The sequence below is a fragment of the Myodes glareolus genome, chromosome 6 (assembly GCF_982192425.1).
Source record: "Myodes glareolus chromosome 6, mMyoGla1.1, whole genome shotgun sequence".
NCBI lineage: Eukaryota > Metazoa > Chordata > Mammalia > Rodentia > Cricetidae > Myodes > Myodes glareolus.
Genome location: NC_142031.1, coordinates 96,580,547 through 96,606,362, shown reverse-complemented (window position 1 = coordinate 96,606,362; position 25,816 = coordinate 96,580,547). Strand labels below are relative to the sequence as shown.

General features: G+C 47.3%; 1 protein-coding gene across 1 annotated transcript in view; it reads right to left on the bottom strand.

The window, feature by feature from the left end:
• Positions 1-14,394, bottom strand: part of Galnt14 (polypeptide N-acetylgalactosaminyltransferase 14) — a 223,522-nt gene extending 209,128 nt beyond the window's left edge. Inside the window, exon 1 of the mRNA XM_087907359.1 lies at positions 14,162-14,394. Within this exon, the coding sequence (XP_087763485.1) occupies positions 14,162-14,290 (129 nt within the window). The 5' untranslated portion in view covers positions 14,291-14,394. The remainder of the gene's footprint in view (positions 1-14,161) is intronic.
• Between the last annotated feature and the right edge of the window lie 11,422 nt (positions 14,395-25,816).

Below are 25,816 nucleotides of genomic sequence, written 5' to 3'. Positions count from 1 at the left end.
ACTTCTTCTAAATCAAATATCTCTTTCCACATATCCTAAAGTGCCCCCCAGGGCTCTTCCAGACCACCCTGCCTACAATATGAAGGACACTTAGAGGAGGGAGAGTTGGTATCTCAGTCCAGCTGCTCATAGGAAGATGTCCTATTCGGTGGGGGTGGGTAGGGGAATTTAGGAAAACCCAGATGCCCTCCACATCGTTCTTGAGTCCAGAATAACAAGCACCACAGAAAATAAATAAAAAGCAGCCAGACAATTTCACTAGCCATTAACCCCAGCAGGATTTCAGAATGTTAAAAAATTTTTTTTCTCTAATTCCTCTCTTGTGGAGGTTTGAAAGAAAATGGCCCCCAAAGGGAGTGGTACTATTAGGGGGTATGGCCTTGCTGGAGGACGTGTGTCACTGTGGAGGGCTCTGAGGTCTCATACATGCTCAGCCCACAGTGTCTCAGACCACTGCGTGTTGCCTGAGCAAGAGGTAGAACTCTCAGCTACATCTTCCAGTAACATGTCCGTCACATGCCATGTCCCACCATGATAATAAAGGACTGAACCTCTGAACTGCAAGCCACCCCATTAAATTTTTTCCTTCTTAAGAGTTGCTGTGGTCGTGGTGTCTCTTCACAGGGATAAATACCCTAGGCAAGGCAACCCTCTTCACAAACACTCTGCACCCAGGGTAAGCCCTGCATCTGGCCTCAAAGTGGCACTGACTTCTCCCCTAAGATGGCCTGCTGTATTCCATCAAGGGCCCTGACATGTGACAATACATGCCAACACTCAGACCCCCTTTGAACCTGAAAGGCAACACATTCACACGTGTGCGTGCAATGATTTAATGGAGGCTCACCAAATAAAATGTGCTTCATGTGATAGGAAACTGGGGAGTCGGGGCACAGATAGGAGAAAGGAAATAACACTATAAGAAGAAATACGTATGAAAAGAAGAAGAAAATCTCATAAACACAGCTCATTTATGGTTAATAGCAGGTATTTGTTTTGAGTGCTAATAATCTAATTAGCAGTCAAACCACTGCGTCTTCTATTGTCAGCTGATCTATAATTACTGCTCCATGCTGAGTATTTTCCCGGCACACGATAGCTTTCAACTTCTCAGCACAAACAACCAAATAATTGGTGTTATTATGCTAGATATAGGACGATTCCTCTCTGAGGGGTGATGCTGGGGAGTGTTTTAAGCCATCGACTGCAGCCTTTGTATCTTGAGCATCTGTTGACTAATCCCTCGCCCTTCTCTCTGTAATCAATCCTGAGATGTTTTTGAAGCACCGTAGCATACTCAAGAATGTGAGATTTTGGAGACTCGCTTTTTTAAAGGTTAAGCCCGGGAGCAGAAACACTCTTGGAGCTCCGCAATGGAGCGGTATGAAAGCCCAACGTATTTCTCTCTGAAAACGTTGTAAAGTTTTCGCCTCGAATACTGCCCTAAAATAACTCATCCTAGAAGGGATAGCTTCTGGTACAAAACTATCTTGCTCAAAAGTTTATGAGCTAATCAAGACATAGATGATTCTGGGATATAGGAGAAGTGCCGGCTTGAGACTGGCCGCCGCTTATAAGTTTTCACTTTTAAGAGAGCAGAATTGGTATGACTGGAGAGAGGGAAGTCTGCGGTGAGTGTGTGAAGCAAGAAGAGAAGGGGAGCTCTGGGGACAGAGGAGTCTGGCTTGGTATTTCGGTTCTCTGCTTGTTTGTAGGAGCCTGACCTTGCGTAAGACACTAATGGATACAGTGTAGGCCTTGAACTCACAGCAATTCCCTTGTCTCAGCCTCCCAAGGGTTAAGAATACAGTGTGCACCACCATAGATGACTCTGGGTGCTCTTTCGAAATAGAAAAGTCACGATGCCCACTGTCTTAGACTCCAGGGAGGTAAACCCAGAGAGCACCCAACAGTAACCAGGTTATTGGCATTGCTTCCCCGCTTTTTTTCTCAGAAGCAGAAGAAAGAGCCCCATCTTCTAATGGTGTATTGTGCTGTATAATTGCACTTCCTGCAATTAAACCCTCACCCTTTACCTGTAAACACGGGTGCATTTCGGACTAGGTGTGCTATAGGACCACTACACCAGGCAAAGTCCTACTCACAACGCCCAGTATCCTAGATGCCCTCCATCACCCCTCTTCTCTAGGAACCTTTATTCTTCTGATCCAGCAGCAAATAGGCGAACACTACTCAGCACACACTCCAGCTGACCAGAAAGCTCTCCCACAGCAGTTGTTAAATCTCTCTTTGTCTACAAAAGAGAGCAGAATTCAGGAAAGTGCAAAGTCAAGCCAACATCTTTCTGCAAAGACCACCTTATTCAGAGATCAGAACACAGTGGCTACAAAAAGAATAGGGAACACTGCTGGCTTCTGCCCCCTAAATGATCTGTTAAGACCTGAAGTCACTCTCCAGCCACACTCCATTCAGATGGTTTTCCTTTTGAGCCTTCTACAGACGCAGAACAAACAAAAGGGAAGGAATATGTATCCAGTAAATTTTCATAAGGCAGATAGACCCATGAAGCTGTCACTTAGATCAGAAGTCTGAATGTCCCCAGATCCCCCAAAAATTCTCCAACTCCCTTCTGGGCGCTAACCTCAACCATGGGTCAACCGTGCCACTGATGTTCAACACGAGAGACTTGCTTTGGTATTCTTAGACAAGTGGAATCCCAGGGGTTTGTGGGCCAAACTGACCTGCCGTCAGGGTTAGCATGTCCTGTGCACAGAATGGATCTTTTCCATTCATAAATATTCTGAAAATATTACCAACAGAAGAAAATACGTCACCAGATATGAAAAAACATGAAATTCTAATTGTGATTTCTACAAAATAATGTTTCATTGGAACATAGCCACACCTGGTCATTTCCATATCAGACTTCCTACCGCAACTGCAGAGCTTAACAACTGCAAATAACCTGGAAAAATAAAAGCGCATGCCTATTACGGTTTGAGTACATGGCAGGCTGTGTTGAGCCTTATTAGACCACATACGAGGTTTCACGATCATAGGTACCCACACATACATGCTCAACTCTAGCAGACCATGCCAAGCACTTTTCCAAGAGCACACGTTCAGTCGTGAGAGGAAACACAACAGAAGCCATAATCTCAGTTTGAAGCATGACAGGGAGCATTGCAGAGAACTGAGCAAACATCTACCAAGCCATTAGGGCTTCTGTGCGGAGGAAGAAAGTTTAAGGCTTATCTACTCACACTCCGCGTGCATCTTTTAAAATCAAAGTACAACACCCCTCCCTGTTGCCGCACTGAGGGGAAAGGCAGGGGAGTGAGAAAGCCACGTCTCAGTTTTCCATCTTGGAGTAGAGCACCCATTGACCTTGTTGTTTGGGACTAGAGCAAAAGTACCACCCTGGGCCTTTTGACAGTTTACCTAGTCAAGACAGAATGCCCAAGAAGACACTACGTAGCTTGCCTTTATGCTTTGCTGAGTTTAGGCATATGCGTTTCTCATACCTCCAAGGCAGTCCAGAGTAGGTGGGGAACCCGCAGCCCATCTGCCAGGCAAAATGAAGCAGCCATCAGTTCACCTTCCAGACTAACCTTTATGCTCCATTTTTTATAAATAGACACAAGCTGGGGTCCCCTGCAGCAGAGAAGCTAGGAACTAAGGGGATGTTAGATGTCCTCTCAAACCGCTTCCCTGGGGCGCTGTGCAGACACGGAGGGGAAATAGCTTGGGGCACATAGGGTCCCCAAGTGAGGTGAGCGCAGCTATCCAAGGATGGGATTAGAGGGTACATGCAGGACAGCCTCTCTCCACTTCTCACATGAAGCCTGCAGCTTCAGCTCTGACATCCTCCCACATGACAGGGGCAGGGCGGCCTCCAGGTTCTCCATAGTCCCCCACACACACTTTGCATTTCCTTTAGGTCTGTGCCAGGTCCCTTCTGTGGGTAGAAACGCAACGCTGATGGAGAAAAGTACATGTGGAATTTGCACACGGAGACAGCATATGCTTTCATTTTCCCCCTGAGAGGAAATCTAACCGGACATCAAGTGCGTCACTAATAGAAATAGCACCTATTCTGTAGTCCAAGAGAGCAAGCAAGCCCAAGCTTGGCTGGACAAGCTTGCTCAAGTTCCCTCCCTGTATAACCTTGGGTTTCTCAGACCTCAGAAAACGAGAATAGGAGTAACATCCGTCTCACAGGGGTGCAGTAAGGATCAATTGAAGCATCCGTGCAGATTAATGCTTTGTAAACTGTAAAATATCACGAGAAGGGTGGGGGCAGAGAAGCCACCTCTTCGCTGCCTTTTCTTGATTCAGTCTTTAATGAGTCAGGTCTTTCGGCCTGCTTCTCTTCTGAAGTCAACCACCTGCCCACCATAAGGACATTAGTCAATTCAGCACCCAGCTGGCACTCATCAATTGGCCATCTATTAATAGCCAATTATCTGAGAGGCTTAATTAATCCTTGCATCACATGGTCTGCTCCTCCCCCAGATCCTGGGGAAACAATGGGCCTCCAATACAGGCACCCGTGAATATTTCAATGGTCATCAAGGAATTTGGCAGCCATTATTGCCTGCACGTCGCAGCTGCAAATGATGGGCACATAAATATTGATTGGGCCGGTCCCTCTGTGGCTGGGGAGCAGAGAGGCAGAGAGGGATCAGGAATGGATAGAGCGTCGTCAGAGGAATGAGATGCTACATAAATCTTCAGCCTTGACAACCAAAGGGGGACATTTTTTAAAAAAATTCCCAGGTCTTTGAGGTCTTTGAGGTCTTTGAGGGCAGAAGTGGTCTGTGGAGTGGGATGGTCAAGATAGGACGGCCCCATCTCTCCTGTAGATGCTCCCCATTCCCACCCGTCCCCGGATAAGATACAAAAAGGAAGGGTATGAACAGCAGGATCCCCAGCAAGCAGGCTGTGGAGACAGCTGCTCTCTTCCACGGGCCTTCAAGCCCACTGGCAGGAACATGCACGCATGCTCTGTTTGCCTGCTTTCCTTGAAAGATCTCTGAAGTGCTTACGCTTAGGAAGACAGGAGACACGAGGCGGATTTAATTATTATTTTTTAAGTGGCAGATCGTGTCTCCAGGAAATGGCATGCAGAAGAGGCTTTGAACTTGAAAATCAGCCTTGTCCAGGAAGCTGGGGATCAGACTTCTCTAATTTCAGAGATAAGGGCTCCTGCTGATAGAGGGTTGAATGGCTCAAAGTGGCCCAAAGCTGAACTCTCTTCTTTCAGTAAAAAAAAAACCGCCTCTGTGTCCAGAGCAGTCCTGTGGCTCCAAGAAGCAGAGTGGCGAGCTGTCCCTGACCTTGGAGCCTGTGGGGAAGCAGAGGGCTCTGGCGAGCACAGGGCCCAGGGCTACCACTGTTTCTGCAGACTTCTTTGTGGGGTTTCTCACCCACTACCCTGTGCTCCCCACCTTAGAAAATGATTAGCATTTCAGGGAGTGGGGAGGGGTAGTTCAGAAGAAAAGCAAAAGAATGTGACTGAAGCGCAGAGGAAAGAGGGCACCCTGGGTGGCGCCGCATGGCAGCAGCGTTTCTCACACCACAGTCACCATCTCCTCTCTGTCCCCAGCAGCTTCCTAGCGCTCATTAGGTCCTGTGATAGCAGTGGCTGCTGCCAGATGCAGAGCTTGCTGCCCCGGAAGGTCATTTCAGGCCACTTATTCTGAAATACTAGAGCCAGCAAATTTCAGGAGCTTCTACAGAACTCCCCAGGGCACTAGCGTGTGCATATATCTATGGGAGTGAGCGAGTGTGTGTGTGTGTGTGTGTGTGTGTGTGTGTGTGAGAGAGAGAGAGAGAGAGAGAGAGAGAGAGAGAGAGAGAGAGAGAATACATACATTCTTTATTATCCCAAAGGGTTCTTTCTTAATCAGTTCATCATCTGAAGACTCAGAGACTGATTTATCTTTTGGTTAGTCTAGCATTTCTGGTAAAATAATGAAAAGATAAGTAGTAGGAGCTAGGGAATAAATTGCTTACTTCACAAGCATGAGGACCTGAGTTTGGATCCCTAGGACCTGCGTGAAAAGACAGGCACTGCAGCAGGCCCTTGTAAGCTCAACACTGGGGAGATAGAAACAGACAACCCCCCCTGGGGCTTGCTGGCCTGCTAGTCTAGCTGGACCTGGTTTTCAAGAGAAATATGGAGAGCAATTAAGAAAGACACACTGTTGTCCACCTCTGGCCTTCACACACATGTGCATGCGCACACACATCACACTCATGCGCCCACACATATTATATATAGCCATAGAGTCTCCTTTCAGAGTTGTTCGTACTAACCAGAACTGGCTCCCACTGCAGGTGGGATGATAGGGCATCATCTATGCCGTGATATGCTGTTCCCAGTTCCCACTTGAGGCGAGTGAGCCATGAGGAGAAAATGCTGAGTTAGTCCTGGCACTACGAAAGGTAGAAAAAGACACCCTGGCTGTCTTGTGTGTAAGTAAAAACCATACCTGATTTTGACTAAGTGGGGGCTCTGAGGTGAGCCAGAACTTATCACCTGGCTCTCATGTGTGCTGAGGCTGCAGAAGGAGCAAACTCACCACCTAGTTCGATAGCTCAGGCACTGGGAAGAGCCAGCTGCCAGCTGCAGAGGCACAGGACACATCTCACTCACTTCCCCAAACAGATGGCCAGACGATCATTCGGGGTCTCTGGAGTAGGTGTGCAGAAGCCATGGCAGGGTTCATATTCTCCCCCTAAGAGCAGAGCTGAGGAATTGTCCCTGCTTTCTAATTCAGATTATTTTCCAAAAACACATCAGGGACTTTGCGACACTTTGGATGAGCGACAGACACGTCTGCGAACATTAGAACTCAAACAAAGGAACATAAAACCTGTCTCTGCAGAACTGCTTCCTGCAAGCCTGATGAAGGGTAAGATTCTTGGGAATTTGGGATGGCAGGGTGTAGCAGAGAGAGCAGGGTGGGTAGAAATCTTGAGCTTTAGGCATTGGCAGACAGCAGGCTTATTCTGTCCCTGCTTGGTTTACAAATGACCTCTGAGGAACCAAAGAAGCTGAGTGCTTTGGAGGGTCAGGCATCCCTGAAGAATGACCCCTTCTGGACAGACAGAGAGGCATTCATTTGCCTTCCAGGTGTAAGTCTGTGCTTCCAGGGAAGGGAGGGGGAGATTGGACTGTTGGTTTTTGTTTTGAAAAATGCCAGGCCCTGTTGGGAAATAGGTTATAAAGTGCCATCCTCCGCAGGCTAACTCAGAGATGTCCCTAGTGCACAGACTCCTGAGTCTTGAGACAGGGCTTCCTGCCTGAACCTGGGGTAAAGAAAGCCAGGAAAGCAAAAGTGAGTCAGGATATGGACAGACACTTGGTTCTGAGGACCAGACAAATGGGCTTTACAAAAGTCTCTGGGTCATGGATCAACTCAGAGTGGGCCAAAAATGAGCCAGGGAAAATTTCTCACAAAGGTGATGAAATAATAATAGCACAGGGGTTAAACTTTTTAAATACATAAAGTGCAGTTTTAAAAATTTAAAGGCTTATTCTAGAAAGTAAAGGCAAGCTATTTCCTAAGATTCCAACCTCCCACTTTACAGTTTTTGCAAGCCTGCTGCAGGGGCACCCTGGTATCCTGCTCCAAGAACGGCCTCTGCAGGGAAGCTGGTACAGCACCTTGCATGGGCACCTGCACAGCAAATGAGCGAGCAGACTTGCATCTCATAATAGGCCGGCTCTGGTGATGCCAGGACCCAAATCCCCTGGACAGAATCCAAGGTGCACATACCGAATGTCACTAGATTAATGGTGGCCTTCTGTAAAATCCATAACTCTTTTTTTTTTGATTGGAGAAAATAACTGCTGAATGGGAAATAAAACAGTGCTGTATAGTTAAGATGCTGGTGGTATGCAAATATGACAGAAAGACAAGCTATGTTCTAATAGTGTCTGCTGTATTTCTAGAACATTCTGAGACATTTACATAGGCTGGAGGCACTTTACTCGAAGCCTTTATATTTCTAATACCTCCCTCAAAAATCACCCTCCGGCCTGAAACTCTTGCTTTTACTGGGTCTTTGGACTAAATTTAGTTTCTTGGAAATAAGAAACAAAAAAATTTGCTCCATTTAAAAAAAAAATCTGTCAGTTATTATATAATTTTCCAAATGGCAAACAAATGACAGGAGAGAAGAGAAATGAACACACCTTCTTCGGATTTTTTTAAAGCTATATGGTATTTATCATTAAAATACAGTTTGAATAAAACATCAAACTCGTCATATGGCTTTCAATTAGAAATTAGAGATTTGATGAATAATTTGGGTGGGGGGTACAGAGCCAGCATTAAAATCAAATCAATATGGAAAAGGTCAAGCTTAAAGATATCTTTACTCGAGCTGTTAATAGAGTCATCCTTTCTTATGTGTGCATGTGTGCGCATGTGCTTGTGTGTGCATGTGCATGTGTGTGCATGTGCTTGTGTGTGCATGTGCATGTGTGCGCATGTGCTTGTGTGCGCATGAGCATAGAACCCTAGGTCAACCTCAGGTGTTATTTCTCAGAAACTACCCACCTTGTTTTTATAAAGGTGTGTGTGTTTGTGTGTGTGTGTGTGTGTGTATTACATACATGTTTATGTAAGAGCATGCACATGCATATACATGCATGTGGAAGCCAAAGGTAGACACCAGGTATCCTCCACAGTAACCCTCCACCTTAGCTATTGAGACGGCTCCATTGCTGAAGCCTGAGCTCAGCGGCTTGGCGAGACTACCTGGACAGTGAGCACCAAGGCTCTGCCTATCTCTGCTTCCTACGATCTGGTATTACAGATGCTCACTCCACAGCTGACTTGTTCTGTTTTAGCTAAACGCTGATGAGGCAAACTTGGGTCCTCGTGCTGGGCAGCAGGCGCTTCAGCATCAGAGCCAGCTCTCTAACCCCAGGCTTGTTCTTGAGGCAAGGTGTTTCACTGGCTGGGAACTCACTGACTGATTCGGTCAGGAATCCTGCCTCTGCCTCAGCAGAGCTGGGATTACAAGCGCACACTATCATGCCTGACTTTTCATGTGGGTGTTGGGCGTAGAACTCTGGTCCTCAATGCTTGAGTCACAAGTAGGCGAGCGCTTTACTGAGTTACCAACCCATCTCCTACAACCATGCCTTTCAAGAAACCAAGAAAAAGATCCAATTACTTTATTTAATCAGGACTGCAGCATACCTCGTCCTTGTCCCCACTGCTCAGATTGTGACACTGAGGAGAGGTCATCCCTAGGAGAATGGGAGAGGAAAGGAGAACAAGGAGCTGATTGCCTATGACCCGAGTCTAATAGTTGGGCAGTCTCCAGGCCAGGAGCTCCTTCTCATAGCGACTCCATTCTCAACTTGACTGAAGAAGCAGAGGAAGGAGGTCCACTGTTCTTTAGAAATAAACAGATGCTCACCACCATGCTGATACTGGAGCTTTTAAAAGATATCCCAAAAGGAAAGTCTCAGAAGCAAGGTCTCTTCATAAGCATTTCCTCCTGTTTCCTGGTCCTGGTTCTCTGCCAAGGGCAAGGCAAACAACCTGAAATCTCTCCTCTCTAGGGTGAGCCACATAATACTAGGACTCCTCCTTCCCCAAAGCAAGCCATAAAGCCTCAAAAGAGTAATCTAACACATTCTGTGTGTTTTGTGATGGCAATAAAGAAATTCTCTGACCTACCTTGTCTGATAGTAGATCTAAGCCCTTCTTTCCATAAGCAGTCCTGCTCACACCCCAGAATGCTGCTCAGATAGGTTTAAAGAATCAAAACAGTCTTTGCTGCTTTCCCAGCCCACTTCCTTGTTTTGGAATGTAGCCTCTTTTCCAGGGCTATGTCTTCTGTAGCCATCCACTCTTCACCAGATCTACAAAGTCTTTGACAGTACACGCTGGGTCTTTGGGTCTTCAACCTGAAGGCTTCCATGCATTTAAAACTATAACCAAATGAATTTGTTTTGTTTCTCTCTTGTTAACTCGTCTTTTGCTTTAGGGGTGTAAACCACAAGGAGAAAAGACATCATTCCACCCCTAGGCTGGAAAGAGTCTCAGCAAGAGGAAGTTTCCCCTACGCTTCTGCATATTCAGGCAAGGGCTTCCCCAGATTGCACAGTTACTTCCTACAAATGCCTGGTGTGTTGAACTCATCCAAAGCCTGAGTTTTCCTCCATGGTAGACAACTGCACCAACTTGTCAGGAAAACACCCTCAGGCTAAAGGATACTACTTGATGGGTAATGCACTTTCCTCAACAGCACGAGGACCTGAGTTCCTATACCTAAAACCCACATAAAAGCAGGCCATAACCGACAACCTAAGTCTGAAATCCCAGGGATCCTACAGCAAGAAGAGAAGAAGAGACGGGAGAAAGCCGAGACCCTCTAACCCCAGATAGTCTGGCCTATGCAGCAGAACAACAGCAACGGAAACCCAGGCTCAAACAATGTGGCAGTCAAGGACCACATCCAAGACTGTTCTCTGGATGACTCACACCAAACATCATGCTTGCACACACACACACACACACACACACACACACACACACGAACACACACCCCCAAACCTGCTTGCACATAGACATAAATACGCACACCCAAAAATGCTTATACACACCCCCGAACATGCTTACACACACATACCCAAGCATGCTTACACACATACACCCAAACATGCTTACATACACACACACAAACACACACACACACACACACTCCCCACAGGCAGAGAAGCTCTAGAACGTAGATGAGGAGCTCACACTGTACACACTCCCAACCTTGAATTACCCACAAGTGGAGACTTAGACTGCCCATCTAATTTAGCAGCAAGGAAGAAAGATGAGGTGAGTGGTCCCCAGAACACTGCTCATCCTATTCTTGTCCTGATGCTGTCCTTGAAAAGCCTTTTTATCTCCATCCCTATACCATCATTTAGTCTCATCTTCAAAAGGAAGTATTGTCTCCCTTGTTGGGAAGGCTAAATGAGCCAATATGGGAAATGGAGTCTGTGAGTCGGAAAAAGCCCAACACTGAGGTGGCCACTTCCTGTGCACAAAGGTCCACACGGCCTTAGTCACAATCACACTCATCAATTAGAGGACTCATTTGGCCTTGTTCACACAAAGCAACAAAACCACAGACTTGGCATTCTTCATCTGTCTCTCAAGCGCGGCTTTACAGTCACAAGACACGTTTACAGAGGTACTAATCCTAGGACCTGCCCCCAGATCAACAAAATCATAGTCTCCATAGTAAACTCAAGAATCTCTCGGCCAGTCAAGTTCTCCAGGCAGTTCTAACATGCAGTCAAGTTGGGGGCGAATACTGTGCTCCTTCAGACATATCACCCAAAGCTTCTGTTCATACCAACCACGGGACATAAAGCTGGTCTGGTCCCATCTTTCCTGGGGTACACACTGTGAGAGGATAATTTTATGTCAACTTGATACAAACTAAAGTCATCTGAGGGGAGGGAACCCAGGTGAGAAAATGCCTTCATAAGATGGGGCTTTAGCAAGACTGCAGGGCATTTTTTTAATTGGTGTGTAATGAGCCCAGCCCATTGTGGGTGATGCCATCCCTGGGCTGCGGGTCCTGGGTTCTATAAGAAAGCAGGCTGGGCGAGTCATATGAAGCAAGCTGGTAACCCACACTCCAGCAAGATCTCTGCATCAGCTCCTGCCTCCAGGTTCCCGCCCTTTCTGGGTTCCTGTCCTGACTTCTTCAGTGATGAAAGTGATGTGGAAGTGTGAGCCAAGTAACTCCTTCCTCCCCAGGCAGTTTTTGGTCAGGGTGCTTCTTTACAGCAATAGTGACCCTAATTAAGGCACACACACTAAGACTCATAGGAATGTCCGTCCATAAACACATGCAAAAATACACACAAGGCATATAGGTAGATACACATAAAAGTGAAAATGGGTTGTAGAAGGACGCTAACCAAAAGGATGGAAAGGGTACACCTGACAATAAAATGTGTCAAATTTCAAGACCTAAAGAATAATTGAGACTTTTAGAAGGAGGTACAAAATGAGGAGTCGGTAAAATGGTCAGACAAAGAACAGGCTTCTTGGAAGACTCCTGATATGAGAGCACTTATCACTTATGACTCTACATCAGCAAGGAACTCCTCAGAGCTTACCCTACCCCAACACACACGCACACACATGCGCGCGCGCACACACACACACACACACACACACACATGCGCGCCCGCACACACACACACACACACTATGCAGACCCATCAGAGCTGCACCCAAAACTAGCCCAGTGCCTGGTCTCTAGCTGCCTGTTATCACTAACTGTGTGTTGAGCACAGACCAGGATAAAAGGCGGTAAATGAGTAAAAACAACGAACACCCCCAAAGGAAAAAGAGTGCTTGTCCCAGATCCCTGGGGCAAAACTAAGAATAAGTCAGCTTAAGGTAATGAGATTCAGCACAAAACAGAGAAAGTTCATGTCCCTGCAGGCATCATTAACTGCATCACACAGAGCAGAACTACCTAGGGAAAAAGAGAAAAAGCCCTGCAGATCCATGGTCAGGGTCTGCATCGGTGAGAAAATAGATCCTGTACTACAACAAAGGCTGCCTGATGGACAGGCCAATGGAAGGCACAACTTCCCTGTTTAACCCCCTTCGTAGACCCTAATGTCCGTGGGCCTCCCTAACTAGACCCATACAAGCTGCCCCTCTCTTGGTGTCCCTCCTCCACAGGCTGTCTTGTTCCTTTAAACCTGACTTAATCTAAGCCTGGGATGCCTCTGTCTACTCGCCGCTACGCCATCCTTCTCAATCTAGTCCTTGTGTCCTCTCCAGGAAGCCCAGGTTCTCATGACACTCAATTCAGAGAACCCACTTGGCTGTCAATCCTGCGTGTCCTGGACCATGGGTAAGTAAAACCAACTAGGAGCAAACCCCGGACTTCTGCACCCCATGCCACCTCACACATAGGTAAGGTATATCGGAACTAACTAAATGCTTGTTTTGATCAACTAACATTGGCAAGATGCCAAAACATAAGTGCCGGTGTACTTGGTTAAAGGGGCGTCCATCCAACTGGGAAAATTCTGAATGTGGAGGTCTGAGTTCAAAACCATAATGATCTAAGTAAGACAAGATATTTAAAGACTCTAGACCTGTTCCCCCATCTATGAAATAAGAACAATATTTGACAACTACTTATGAAGAAAGCACCCACTATGTGCACTCAGCACACAGTAGGCTCTCCTTAACTATACTAAGCGATGAGAGCCCCTCCCACTCAACACACTGGTGTTCATTAGTCTTCCTCCTTCTGACCACAAGCTCCTTCAAGGCCTTCTCCCACTCCTACAGAGCGCCTTGGACTCATAAGGGTTGTTTAGCTGCCAGCAAATTCCCCCAGAGGCCTCGCTCTGTTTCATCTGTTCAAGGCTGTGGAAAAGGACAAGGGCTCTGAATCTCAAGAGTGAACCTGTAGGGGGAACCTTCCACTCTTCTGGGCTGCAATGCTGGACAAGAGTTAGAAAGGCCACTTGGGTTCCTATTTCTCCAACTCCCCGCCCATAGGAAGGTTTCTGTTCTTAGTGGCTCTTTCGTGGTGTTCTGAAGGCATTCAACTTCCAACGCAGCTAAAGGGCTGGAGAGCAGGTTACAGAGTCAGGTGCCACCAAGCCAGGCTGGGTGGGCAGGGAAGGCTGGGGAGGCTACAGTGAGCTTGCTAGTGTTGCTCACGTGCGCAGCGCACCCGGGTCATTATCCTCCTCCTCGGGGGCCTGGCAGCAGAGAGAAGGAGGTTGGCACATCCACCAGACTTCGCATGGGTGCCAGCATCGCCCACCCAGTCAACCTCCAGCGACCCTCCAGCAGCACCCACCGACCGCCAGTTCCAGGGTAGGTGGTCCGCAGTGCCCCCTCGGCCACCGGACTACTACTTAAGTTGGGAGCTCCGCTGAGTCCACGAGCGTGCGCCCACCACCCACGCCCACTGCCACTTATACACACCAAGGAACTGCGCCCGGAGCTTCTTAAATTCCTCAAGCACCTCCCCATAGTCACATCCCGCGCCAGTTACCTACTCGCGGCACCCAGGACCACCCCCCCCCCCCAATGCTTTGGAACCCTCAAACCCCGCGCATAGATCTCGCGCCCTCCCACCGGCCAGTGCCCCGAGCCCTGCGCGCCACCAAACGGCATACCTTGGGGGTCTGCACTTCGGGTCCCAGTGGCACCTCCAACTTCCTCTTGGTGACCCAGAAGAACAACAGCACGGTGATCCAGAGAACCCCGAAGATGGGCAGCGCCAGGCGGCGAGTCAGGCGCCGCATGGTCCCCTTTGCCTGTTCCTCTCGGCGGCGACGCGTCCCTGGGGCACCCCCCGGCGGTCAGGGGCGGCGGGGCTCGAGTCGCCTAGCGTCTAGCTCTAAGAGAAACGCTTCTCCCGGGATCCCGATGTTGGGTGGTGGGGTCCTGCCCCTCCCGCTTCAGAGAGAAGCCACAGCCGGGGATCAAGCGACGAGGGGCGCCGGAGACTCGAGACACCGCCGGGAAGGGGCGAGGGGCAGCTCAGTTGGGCGCCCGCTCCAGACGGAGAGCCGCGGTGACCGCCGAGATGCTGCTGCGCGCCGCGGCTGCCTTTGCCCGCGGCCGCCGCGAGGGAAACTGCCTGGAGCAGCCGGGAAGGTAGAATCCGAGGCTCTGCCTGGCACCCCAGGAGGAGCACGAGGAGGAGGGAGCGCGGAGGGAGGGCGGGCCCGACAGACAGACTGACTCCGAGCGAGAGCCGGGCGGGAGGGAACCCGGCTCTAAGAGGGGGCGCTACCGCCTCCCGCCGACCGAGGAGCACCGCGCGGTTGAGGGACCTTGGATGCAGCTCTCGGACCGTCCCGGGCTAGAGCCCTGCGGGGCGGGATGGGGCGGGATAGGGCGGGATGGGGCGGGGACGGGTTACCGGAATGCTAGCTACTCCCGTGGCAAGCTGATACTTAAGGTTCGCACCGCACCAACCCGCGCCAGGTGAGGCACTGCCTGGGAGGAGTTCCCGATCGATGCTGGACGCTGCATGTGGCGCTCCCATTAGGATCCCCCTAACCCGCAGCCAACATTGGGATAGTGGGGCTGACCCAGATGCTGCCTCCTGTCCAGGCTCACTTGCTTGACCATTCAGGGCCAAGGTCAAGTTCAGTCATCTCCCTAGGGCATTTCTTTGCCTTTGAGCAGGTGCCTGGCAACTTTCTCTGCTTAATGGAAAACTGAGCCGGTCTAAATTTAACTTGAAAGATGTCCTTTTAAAAATTAAGGCAAGATTATCTCCCTGAGGATTTTTCTCTCCTTGTAAAGTATCGGGGCTTGCTGGAGAGGGGACCTAAAGTTAGGGCGACTACAAGAAGCTGCAAGAAAATGACCGTGGGAGTGTGAACACCAGGTACACGGGAGTATCTTTCAAAATTCCTTTCCCGAAGACTTTAAGGAATGTGCCCTCCGGCCACAGACTAAAGTCATTTGGATTTAGAGACAGGAAAGATTCTGAATCCAGTTTCTGCAAAGGCCTCAGGTAGGCTGGAATTCTAGCCCTATCTGTAAATTAGGAAATGGTTCATAACCCAGCCTACCACACCAACAGTGGCAATCACAACTGCATTGCATCCCATCCCTTCCCTACTGGAGTCCATAACTTAAAACGAATGTGAACACTGAATGCCAGTCATCTGTCTCACCTGAGAGTTCAGAGAGAAAAGGTGCGCAAGTTTTGCACAGTCTGGGGGGAGCAGTTAGAGGGAGGCTGGCTCCCAGTTTCTTCAGGTGCAAATGACACGGCAAGCAGTCCAGCCGCATCCTCCCTGCATCTTCCTTCACAGAGCTAGAATGTGGCATCCGGGTAGTGCCCACACCTGACTGCAGGTAAGAAAGTTGTCAGTCAGCTCTCCAGACTGCAGAACTCCCACCTGGTGCTATGGAGCCCTCAAGACACATGCTCAGTAACAGAGGAACCCCCACAAAGCCTCCAGTATTTGGTACCTTGTCTTTCAGCCGTAAGGCAACCAAGCCCAAAAGCCACGGAAGTGTCCTGGAGGAAAGGGGCTGGGGGTAAGAAATCTGGAATTGGAAACAGCTGTGGAAATCAAACAGCCAGAAAAAGCTTGCCAGCCCATTGCTAGATGCCGCTGGGTTTGCTGAGCACCACGCAGACCCCAGCTGACGGCTGACATCGTCCCACACTTGTCTTTGTTGGACTCCTAGCCTCTGAAAGGTTGGGTCTACTCTCCGGTTGATGCTTCGGTCAGGCAAAGGCCCCTGGGTAAATAACTGCCGTGGGAGGGGTGGGAAATGGTAGAAAGCACCCATTCCTGCATCTTTCGGAACTCTCTGGATCTTTTCCAGGAGCCTCACCCTAGGTCCCTGGTCCCTGGCCTACAAAAGGTTCTTCTGTGTCAGCTCTGCAGGGGACCCCTCCCACCCAACTCCGCTACTCCCAAGCAAGCTGTGGAGCTGCTGAGTGCTCCAAGCAAGCGCCACAGCATCAGCCCCGGAGTCCATAGCTCAGCGCTTTGTGATGCTGCCTCTGAGTAACAGATGGCAGACAGTTACACAACACCATCGCCAAGCTCTTGAGATGGTGCAGCCGCACACTGCCTGCTGCCGAAGGGTTTCATTCAGACTGGTCGGCATACGGGGAAGCCAAGGCCCTGGGGTGAGACGACTCCTTATGAAGGCCTGTGATACGGGGGAGACTGGAGATTTTCTTCTAACGCTCATAAACCGTTATTGTTTTGTCTTCCTCTCACATGGGAAAGAGTCCCTGGGCCTTGGAAGATTTCTAAAGAATCCGGTTTTGCTAAGTGTCATCACCTGACCCAACCAAAAGACACAGTGGTCTAGGTTGTCAGGCCAGTAAGGGCCATTACAATTGGTATTATAGGTAAGTCTTCTGGAGCCAGATGAATCTCCATGCAGATCCCAGCACTGTAGATCTCTTCTGGGATCCAACATATCTAGAAGTTTCCCAAGCTTGGACAGATCTTTAAAACCGTTCAATAACCAGGAAAGAGGGTGTGGCAATGGCTCAGTCTGTGAAGTATTTGCTTTGCCAACACAAGGTGCTGAGTCCCATTGGAAGAACTCACCTGATAAGGAAACTGTACTCCCATAAAGCCAGAGCTGAGGAGGCAGAGACAAGTAGGTCCCTAAGGTTCATAACCGGCCACCCTAGTCTGCTTGGTGAGTTCCAGGCCAGTGAGAGACCCTAGCTTAGAAATACAAGATGGATGATGCTTGAGAATAAGATCCAAGGTTATCTGTCCTCTGAGCCCCACACATGTGTGCACATCCACGCACAAATACACACGCATGCGCACCAGCCTAAATTACACAGTGCCCTGCTGATCCCACAGGGGACATTAACTATATCATTGGTGACCAATCCAACTGCGGTTCTCTCATAATCAGTATAGGGAGGAAAAGCTTCAAGCAAAAGATTTTGGCAGGAAACGAAGAAGAAAAAAAGTCTGCTCTGAATTAGGACTCTCATTTAGCCTAAATAGATCTACCTCCTGGTTACGATTCTTTAGCCAGTTCATTTCTCTAGGTTCCAATTTTGCTCCCATGTAACGTGACATTCTTGCAAAGCACCCTCAGCTCACACATTTACGGGTCTAGCCTTTCTTTTTCTCTGGACTTGGACTCTTTCTACCACTCCCGTCATTGGTAAGTTCGGTAGAAGCTGTTCTCTCCTCACAGGCAAAGACATTAGAGAGCAAATTGGGTACTGGAGCAGATGTGAGTCATTCATGTTAGTATAAAAACTACGGAATAAAACCCATTATGGCCCCAGAAAGCTGTGTAAAGCAGCATATGGAGCAAATGTAAGCTGGAAACAGGAGGAAGCTGTGAAGTCCGATGCATATGCTCCCCGGCGGCGCTTGCTGTGGGCTTTCACACTTTGCTTTCTTTCCTTTTAGCTGTCGGCTTGCCACTCCTTCAGCTCACTGCACAGGCAGCAAGCACCCTTTGTTCCTTTTGGATCAGAGTCCTCACGCCCCTCCTCCCTGCCCACCAGGAGTTTTCAGGGGGTGTGCGTGTGTGTTCTTGCACGTGTGGCTGTGTGCATATTTGCCATCTGAACACTCACTAGATCTGCCACCACCCGTGCGGTGCCCCTGATGGCCAGCCTCATACATTTTGACCTACTGGGGCTAGGTGGTTTTCCGTGGAGGAGTTTGCCTCTTCTAGAGCAGGGGGAAAGGTGGACAGGGGCTAGGCAGATGGTGGCACCGTAAGATGAGAGGCTTGCATGCTGTTCCAGCCCTGGCAGGGTTCCCTGGCAGAAAAAAAAAAAAAGTGATAGAGGAGAATTCAAAGATGTCTGTCTTTATTGCACAGCCCTACAGGCACAAGTCTTTGAGTCAACCCCCGCAGTGGGCCCTGTTCAAGTTTTAGCTGTAAATAATGCATCAATCCCCCTCTGCCTCTGCGTTCTTGTTTCTTCTCTCTACCATAGATCCTGTCAAAATCGCAAGTCCTGGGTCTCCTACCAGGGCTTTTTCTGCAGTGAGCAGTGGAGTCGTCTGGGCTGAGTAAAGGAGAAGGAACTATTATCAACCCCATGCGCACCCTTCCTGCCACATGGGTACGTTTTCGCCAGAGAAATGAAGTCAGATGGCTTGTCCTCTCATCTTTGATGATGACATGGGTGGCTCTATCTAGGGGTTCAGGCACCTAGTGGTCACCTAATTTAATAATCGATATCTATTAAACATTTTACTTTATGCTCCCCCTACCTCAGCCCTTCCCTCCACTTTTTTTTTATTTTCTTATGCACTACTGTATAATTTGTTTCCTTGGAAGGGATTTAGATTTTTGCATTTCAAAAGCCTGCTTTTTTATTATTTTGAAATACCCCCAAACTTTCTTTGTTCCGTATCCAAATGCCAAGCGTAAAATTTACTATTGCTACAATGATAGGTCTTGGCTGATTGTAGAAACTGATTTGGTTGTCAATGATGGTGGCCCCTCCCCCACGTTTTGCATAGAAAATGCAGTGTTCTCCCTAGTATGAAGGAGTGACTCAGCTTAATGAAAAAAGAAAGAAAGAAAAACAGAAGACAAATCCTTAACTCACATAACTAGTGGGAATTCTGACAGAGAGAGCATAGTCTGAAGTGTAGGGAAAGCCAATGACGTTGTCATGCCCTGGATTCCATCTGCTTTATATATGGTAGTCATCTTTATTGGTAGACTTCAACTTGAGGGCCTAAGCCTACAGCTAAGTCTTAGAAGTAACTAAGCCCCCTCGAAACTGCCAGGAACTTTAAAGAGGTGCCAAGCACACCTTAAGAGTGTATAGCCACAAAATTAGGACACCCACGAGAGGCTAGAGCACATTTTATATGCAGTCACTAGCTGAGAAGAGCCCAATGCCTCAGTTTGCTTGAGTTTCTTGTACTCATTTTTTTTTTTTGGGTGGGGAGTACAATTGTCAACAATGTCCCCTTTCATGTTCAAGACATTTCTGGTATAGATATTAAATGGATAATAATTTTAAAAATTGGTGTTTCTAGAAGAAAGATGGCTTAAAACATGGGTCCTTGCTCTTCAAATTCTAATATATATATATATATATATATATATATATATATATATATATATATATGAGAGAGAGAGAGAGAGAGAGAGAGAGAGAGAGAGAGAGAGAGAGAGGCCCTAAATAGTCACACAGGACTATTTTGACAATAGGGACATATCAAGCTGGCTTTGCATAAGGTAACCATGAGGCACATAGCATGGCGTCAGGGTATTTTCTGGTCCCATGCACATTTCTAAAGATGTTTCACCCACATGTCAGCTCACAGATCCTGGGAAGCGCCTGAGTTCTTTCGGAGGACCAGGCGCTCCAGAGCCCAGGGTCCACATGAGAGGATGGAGTGAGAGGAAGCCAAGGAGCAGAGGTGTAAGCATGATGAAACCAGAAGTAGGGAGCATGGTGGGGGGTCTGGCACAGTTATCACAGCAGCAGGAAATGTGGGGGGGGGGCATGGAAGCGATTATCTGCACCTGGTCACCACCACAAATCAGCTGCGACTATAGCTTTCCAGATTAGCAACAGAAACAGATGCCTAGATGGTAATGTGAAGTCATGCAGACTCTCAGAGGATCTTAATTGTGGGTAGCTTACTCAATAGCCCCTCTCCTTACCAAAAAACAAATGACAAAAAAAAAAAAATAGATGGAGTAAACAAAACAGGTATATAATTCGGATCTAGCCAGCTGTTTGCCAGTTTACAAACCACATGTGACCACACACAGATGTTCCTGGACACTGCCTCCTACCTTGGAGACTTAGCTAGGAAAAGGGGGGAAATGAACCAGAATCATAGGTCTAATAAGGACCTTGGACATCATTTAGTTCAACACTCTTCAGTATGTACTTAAAGAAATTGTAGCCCATAAAATCTGAATGATCAGCCAGCAGCAAGACAGTGTTCATGGTCAAACCTGGACTAACCCTATACACTATGCTCCAAAGGGACATTCTTCCCTAGGTTTGATAGGCCCAGAGGAACAGGGAGCCAGGAACACTTCTGGGAATGGAGATGGGGAAGCCGCTGAACTCAGAAGATTCCAGATAATCCACAAAGCAACAAAGATACTCTAAGCCCAGACTCTGAGCGGTTTGCTCAGGGGGCTGTAAATAAAAGCTTCCCCCCAGCTCTGTCAGAAAATATAAGCTGGCAATTTGGACAAAAGCCTAAGCATTAAAGATCTGGTCCCTCCTCATGTCTCTCTTGGGTGACAGTACGACTCCTAGATAGAGGTACCTTGGTCCAACTGAAAATTAGCTACACCCCAACAGGAAAACCATTTCTAGAGCCATTCTCTGCACCTGTCTTCCATTTCACCTGCTAAGTGCAGTACAAATATTAATTAAACATAGGTTATTTGAAAAGTGCTTTTAGTATTTAAACTTAACTGTGCTTTGTCAGGAATGATATTAATATCATCCCCCTGTTGTAGTTTTCTCTGTGCAATTGATTTCACACATCCCCTGGCTATTTCACCTTTTGTGTCGTCATTTTCATGAGGCAAGTGAAAATAATATTTCTCTTGTGCACAAAGGAGCCAAATCCCCTTCTCTGGCTTGATCCGACAAAGGCCAGTTTGAACGATAATGGAAAAGAACCCTGATGTACAGTCCAAGCCCAAATCCTCAGGGAAAAATAATGCATCTCTTTGGGTGAAAAAAAATCACTTATACTTATGAGGTAGGAGATTTTCAATTTATAAAGGTTTTCCATTTCTTTTGATTGCCAGGATAACTGCATTCCAGAAAGGTTAGCCTTCTCCTGTATTAAGACAGAACTGCCTCTCAGATCTGGGATGCACTCAAAAGTGATGAGTGACAAGCATCTCTCTCCATGCGCTGGACCACCAGCCTGGGGGATTTTCAAGCAGTGCTGATCAGAGGGCTAAAATCCATTACCCAGAGAGATGGGAACGTTCCTCTCACTGATTCCTTCCCCCTCTCTGCTTCCAGTCCTGAATTCCAAATTGATTTCCTTAATAACTATTAAAGATCTTTTTAATTAAACCAGGCATCCTCTTCCTTGGCAAACTTTTCTTGATGACATCTCTGGTTAATTAAAGGTTTAAGCTGAAAAGACGTATTACATAAGAACAAGGGAAGCTGCTTTATGGCGTGCCCGTGAAGGATCCTGCTGACTCCTGCAGCAGAAACCCAGCTCTGCCTAAGAGCTGTTCATCTTGCCTTTCCAGGCAAGCAAGGCCCCAGAAAGTGTTAATGATAAAGGTGTCTGGGTGGGGTGAGGCAGGTTTTCTCTTTCCTGTGTTTCTCTTTCTCCCTTTTGACTTGCCTGGTAAGTGTTCCTCACGTGTTCCTCATTAAAAGCATCACTCACTGCGATCCCAACTCACCGATGCTGACAAAACATTTTCACCTTTTCATCCAAAATTCCTGAGGTAGTTGATACATTTGCAATAAGGGAAGAAAGAATAGAGGCCTTTCCACCCATCGATAAATAAATCGCAACCACCTCTACAAGAGAACATTCCAGTTATTCATATGTGTATGTGTGTATGTGTATGTTTGTGTGTTCATTAGTAAATTGCCCTGATTTGTTCTCTTCCCCACTCCTAGGCCCCTATTTTGAAACAGCATGAAGGATATAAAGTATAGAGTCACTAAAAAGCAAAGCTTTTTCTTCATACAAGGTTAGATAGCTTTTAAGGTAGGAATTTCACCTATGATCTTATCTTTCTGCCTCTGAAATTTGAAAAGATTCCAAACCTAGATGTCTGTGAAAATTAGGGAATTCTTCTGTTAAAAAGTCACCCATTTCTACCTCACCTGCCCGCATCTTACATTTCTCTGCCTCACCTGCCAGCACCTCACCTGCCCACACTTCACCTCACCTGCCTCTATCTCACCTGCCTGCACCTCACCTGCCTTCACATTACCTGCCTCCATCTCACCTGCCTCTATTTTGCTTGCCCCCACATCACCTGCCTCCCCCTCATCTACCTGCACCCACCTGTCTCCACCTCACCTGCATCCACCTCACCTGCCTGCACCTCACCTGCCTTCACATCACCTGCATCCATCTCACCTGCCTCTATCTCACCTACTCCTACATTACCTGCCTGCACCTCACCTGCCTGCATCTCACCTGCCTGCACCTCACCTGCCCCAACCTCACCTGCCTGCACCTCACCTACCTCCATCTCACCTGCCCCAACCTCACCTGCCTCCACCTCACCTGCCCCAACCTCACCTGCTGCACCTCACCTGCCCCCACCTCACCTGCCCCCACATCACCTGCCCGCACCTCACCTGCCTCCACCTCACCTGCCCACACCTCACCTGCCCGCACCTCACCTGCCTCCACCTCACCTGCCTGCACCTCACCTGCCTGCACCTCACCTGCGCACACCTCACCTGCCTGCTGAAAGTTTACAGGTAGATTCTCTAGATACACAGGTTTGGTGTCCGTTGGTTTAGTAGATGGCTTCACGTCAGCTCAATGCCACCTGTAGGCCTGCCTAAAATGGCAAGGATGGTCCACTGTTTCTGTGTTTTGGTCTGACAGACAATTCAGAAAGGTAAGACTAAAACCTCACTAATACTGTTAAGGAAAGGGAGCTGCAGTTCTATGAAACACCAAGAAGGGCCACACAGATCACACAGAGATTACCAGGTCTACATCAATTTACTTAGGAGATTCTATCTTTTTTTCTTCCCATGTAGATTAGATCCATGCCTGCTCTCTTAGGGTCCTCATTGTTGTCTAGGTTCTCTGGGATTGTGAATTGTAGGCTGGTTTTCTTTACTTTATGTCTAAAAGCCACTTATGAGTGAGCACGTATATTTGTCCTTCTGGGTCTGGGTTACCTCACTCAATGTCTTTTAGATCCATCCATTTACCCGCAAATTGCAAGATGTCATTATTTTTTTCTGCTATGTAGTGCTCTGTGGTACATTTAAATGTACCACATTTTCCTTATCCATTCTTTGGTCGAGGGTCATTTAGGTTGTTTTCAGGTTCTGGCTATGACAAGCAATGCTGCTATGAACATAGTTGAGCACATGTCCTTGGGGTACGATTGAGTATCCTTTGGGTACATACCCAAAAGTGGTATTGTTGGGTCCTGAGGAAGGTTGTTTTCTAATTTTCTGAGAAATCACCACACTGACATCCAAAGGGGCTGTACCAATTTGCACTCCCACCAGCAATGAAGAAGTGTTCCCGTTACCCCACATTCTCTCCAGCATAAGTTGTCATTAGTATTTTTGATCTTGGCCATTCTTACAGGTGTAAGATGGAATCTCAGAGTTGTTTTGATTTGCATTTCTCTGATGGCTAAAAATATTGAACATTTCCTTAAGTGTCTTTCAGTCATTTTAGATTCCTCTGTTGAGAGTTCTCTGTTTAGGTCTGTTTTTTATTGGATTATTTGTTCTTTCATCAATGATTCTTTAACCATGAAAAAAAAAACCCTCAAAATTGCCAGGCATGGTGGGACACACCTGTCTACTTGGAAGGCAAAGTCAGGCAGATCTCTGAGTTTGTGGTTAGCCTAATCTATAGAGTAAATTCCAGGACAACTGGGGCTACACAAAGAAATTCTGTTCTGAAAAAACCAAAATACAAAAGAAAGGGAGGGAGGGAGGGAGAAAGGGAGAAAGGGAGAAAAGAAAGAAGGAAGATTTGTTTAGAATCACCTGGAGAATTTATATTACTGGCCATTTGATTATAAAATTAATTTAAACGTATGGAAAATATATTCATAGTGCTCTCAACACATACGTGATATACCAATAACTAAGTTTTTTTTTTAAAGCTCTCACCTGCAATGCTTACTGCCACTCAAACATGTCTATACAATTGCTGAACCATTAAAGGACTAAAGGACTATGACAGATATCTTCATATAAGGTGTCTATGTTAGCTTTCTATTGCTATTACAAACACCTGAAGCAACTGACTTTTAATGACATTGGGTTGATGTAAGCTTGCAGTTTGGGAGGTTTCAGTCTGTGATTGACTCCACTTCTTTGGGTCTGTGATGAGGTAGCACACCATGGCAAAAGCATTTGACAAAGAAAAAACACATGCTTTGTACCCAAGGGGAAAAAGCAGGGTAGGGGGGACGCTAAGGGTTCAAAATCTTCTTCAAAAGGATTCACCCAGTAACCTAACGACCCTCACCATCTTCAAAGGCTTCTAACACCTTCCAAAGGCACCACCCTGAGGACCAGGCCTTGAACACAGGGGCCTTTGGGGGATATTTAATTAAACCAAAGCGAACCTAAACCAGAGGTGTCCAACCATATATTACAATATAATGTTGTCATCTGTGACTATATCAGGCTGCATTCATAGGTACCCTGGGATGTGTGCAGTCTGTGGGCTGCAGATTGGACACACCTGACCAAATAACAACCCCAAGTATCTCAGAACTATGTCAGCATGTGTCCCCTAAGATTAATGATACCCTCCAACATAACCCGTGCCACACTCGACGGTACACCTAACTGAATTATAAATAATGCCCACATCCTCTAACTCCAAGCCCATAATCAAATTCCTAGACAATTTAAAAAAGACGAGCAATACAAAACAAAATGAAACAAAACCTCATCTCCCTGGGCTAAATCCCCAAGAATTTTGATCTAGTTAGGTGATAATCATGTTTTGAGAAACAAGACGGCAGAGAAGTAAGAATACTTGTTTTCCCAATAACTAGAAGTTCACTCTTTTGTACTCAAAAATTGTTTGGTCATTGAGTGACACTAGACATCCATCATTGTATCAGATACACTAGCAATAATGGCCTAAGGTAGAAAAGGGTGATACGGACCAAGATTTGCTTTCCCAGGTCCTGTCGGTAACTCACAGTAGCATGGAGAACCTCAGTGCACTAGGCTGGGTGTTTTCACTCTGCTTCTCTCTCTGCCTGAGTGATTTGTGTCAGGAGACCCAAATGATGTCATCCACAAGGTGAAGGACAGAATCCGTGAGCTCTAAGATAGCTTCTATCTCTGTCTTCATGCAGTGGTGTTCTGGACACCTCTTTCAAAGCTCGTGATCCATCTGGCTCCAGAACAAATTCATAAAGGGGTCTATTGAATTATAAGGGGGAAACCTGCTATTAGGACACAGTTGAGCAGAAGATGAACTTGGCAAAATTCCTCCCACTTGCTGCAGCTAAATATGGCCAGAATGCTGAGTCTTTTGTCTCCAAAGCTCCCAGCCTAAACGCAGCATGGGTTGATCCTCAATTTTCCTATTGCTGAGACCTCTTAATGCAGGTCGTCACATTGTGGTGACCCCCAACCATAA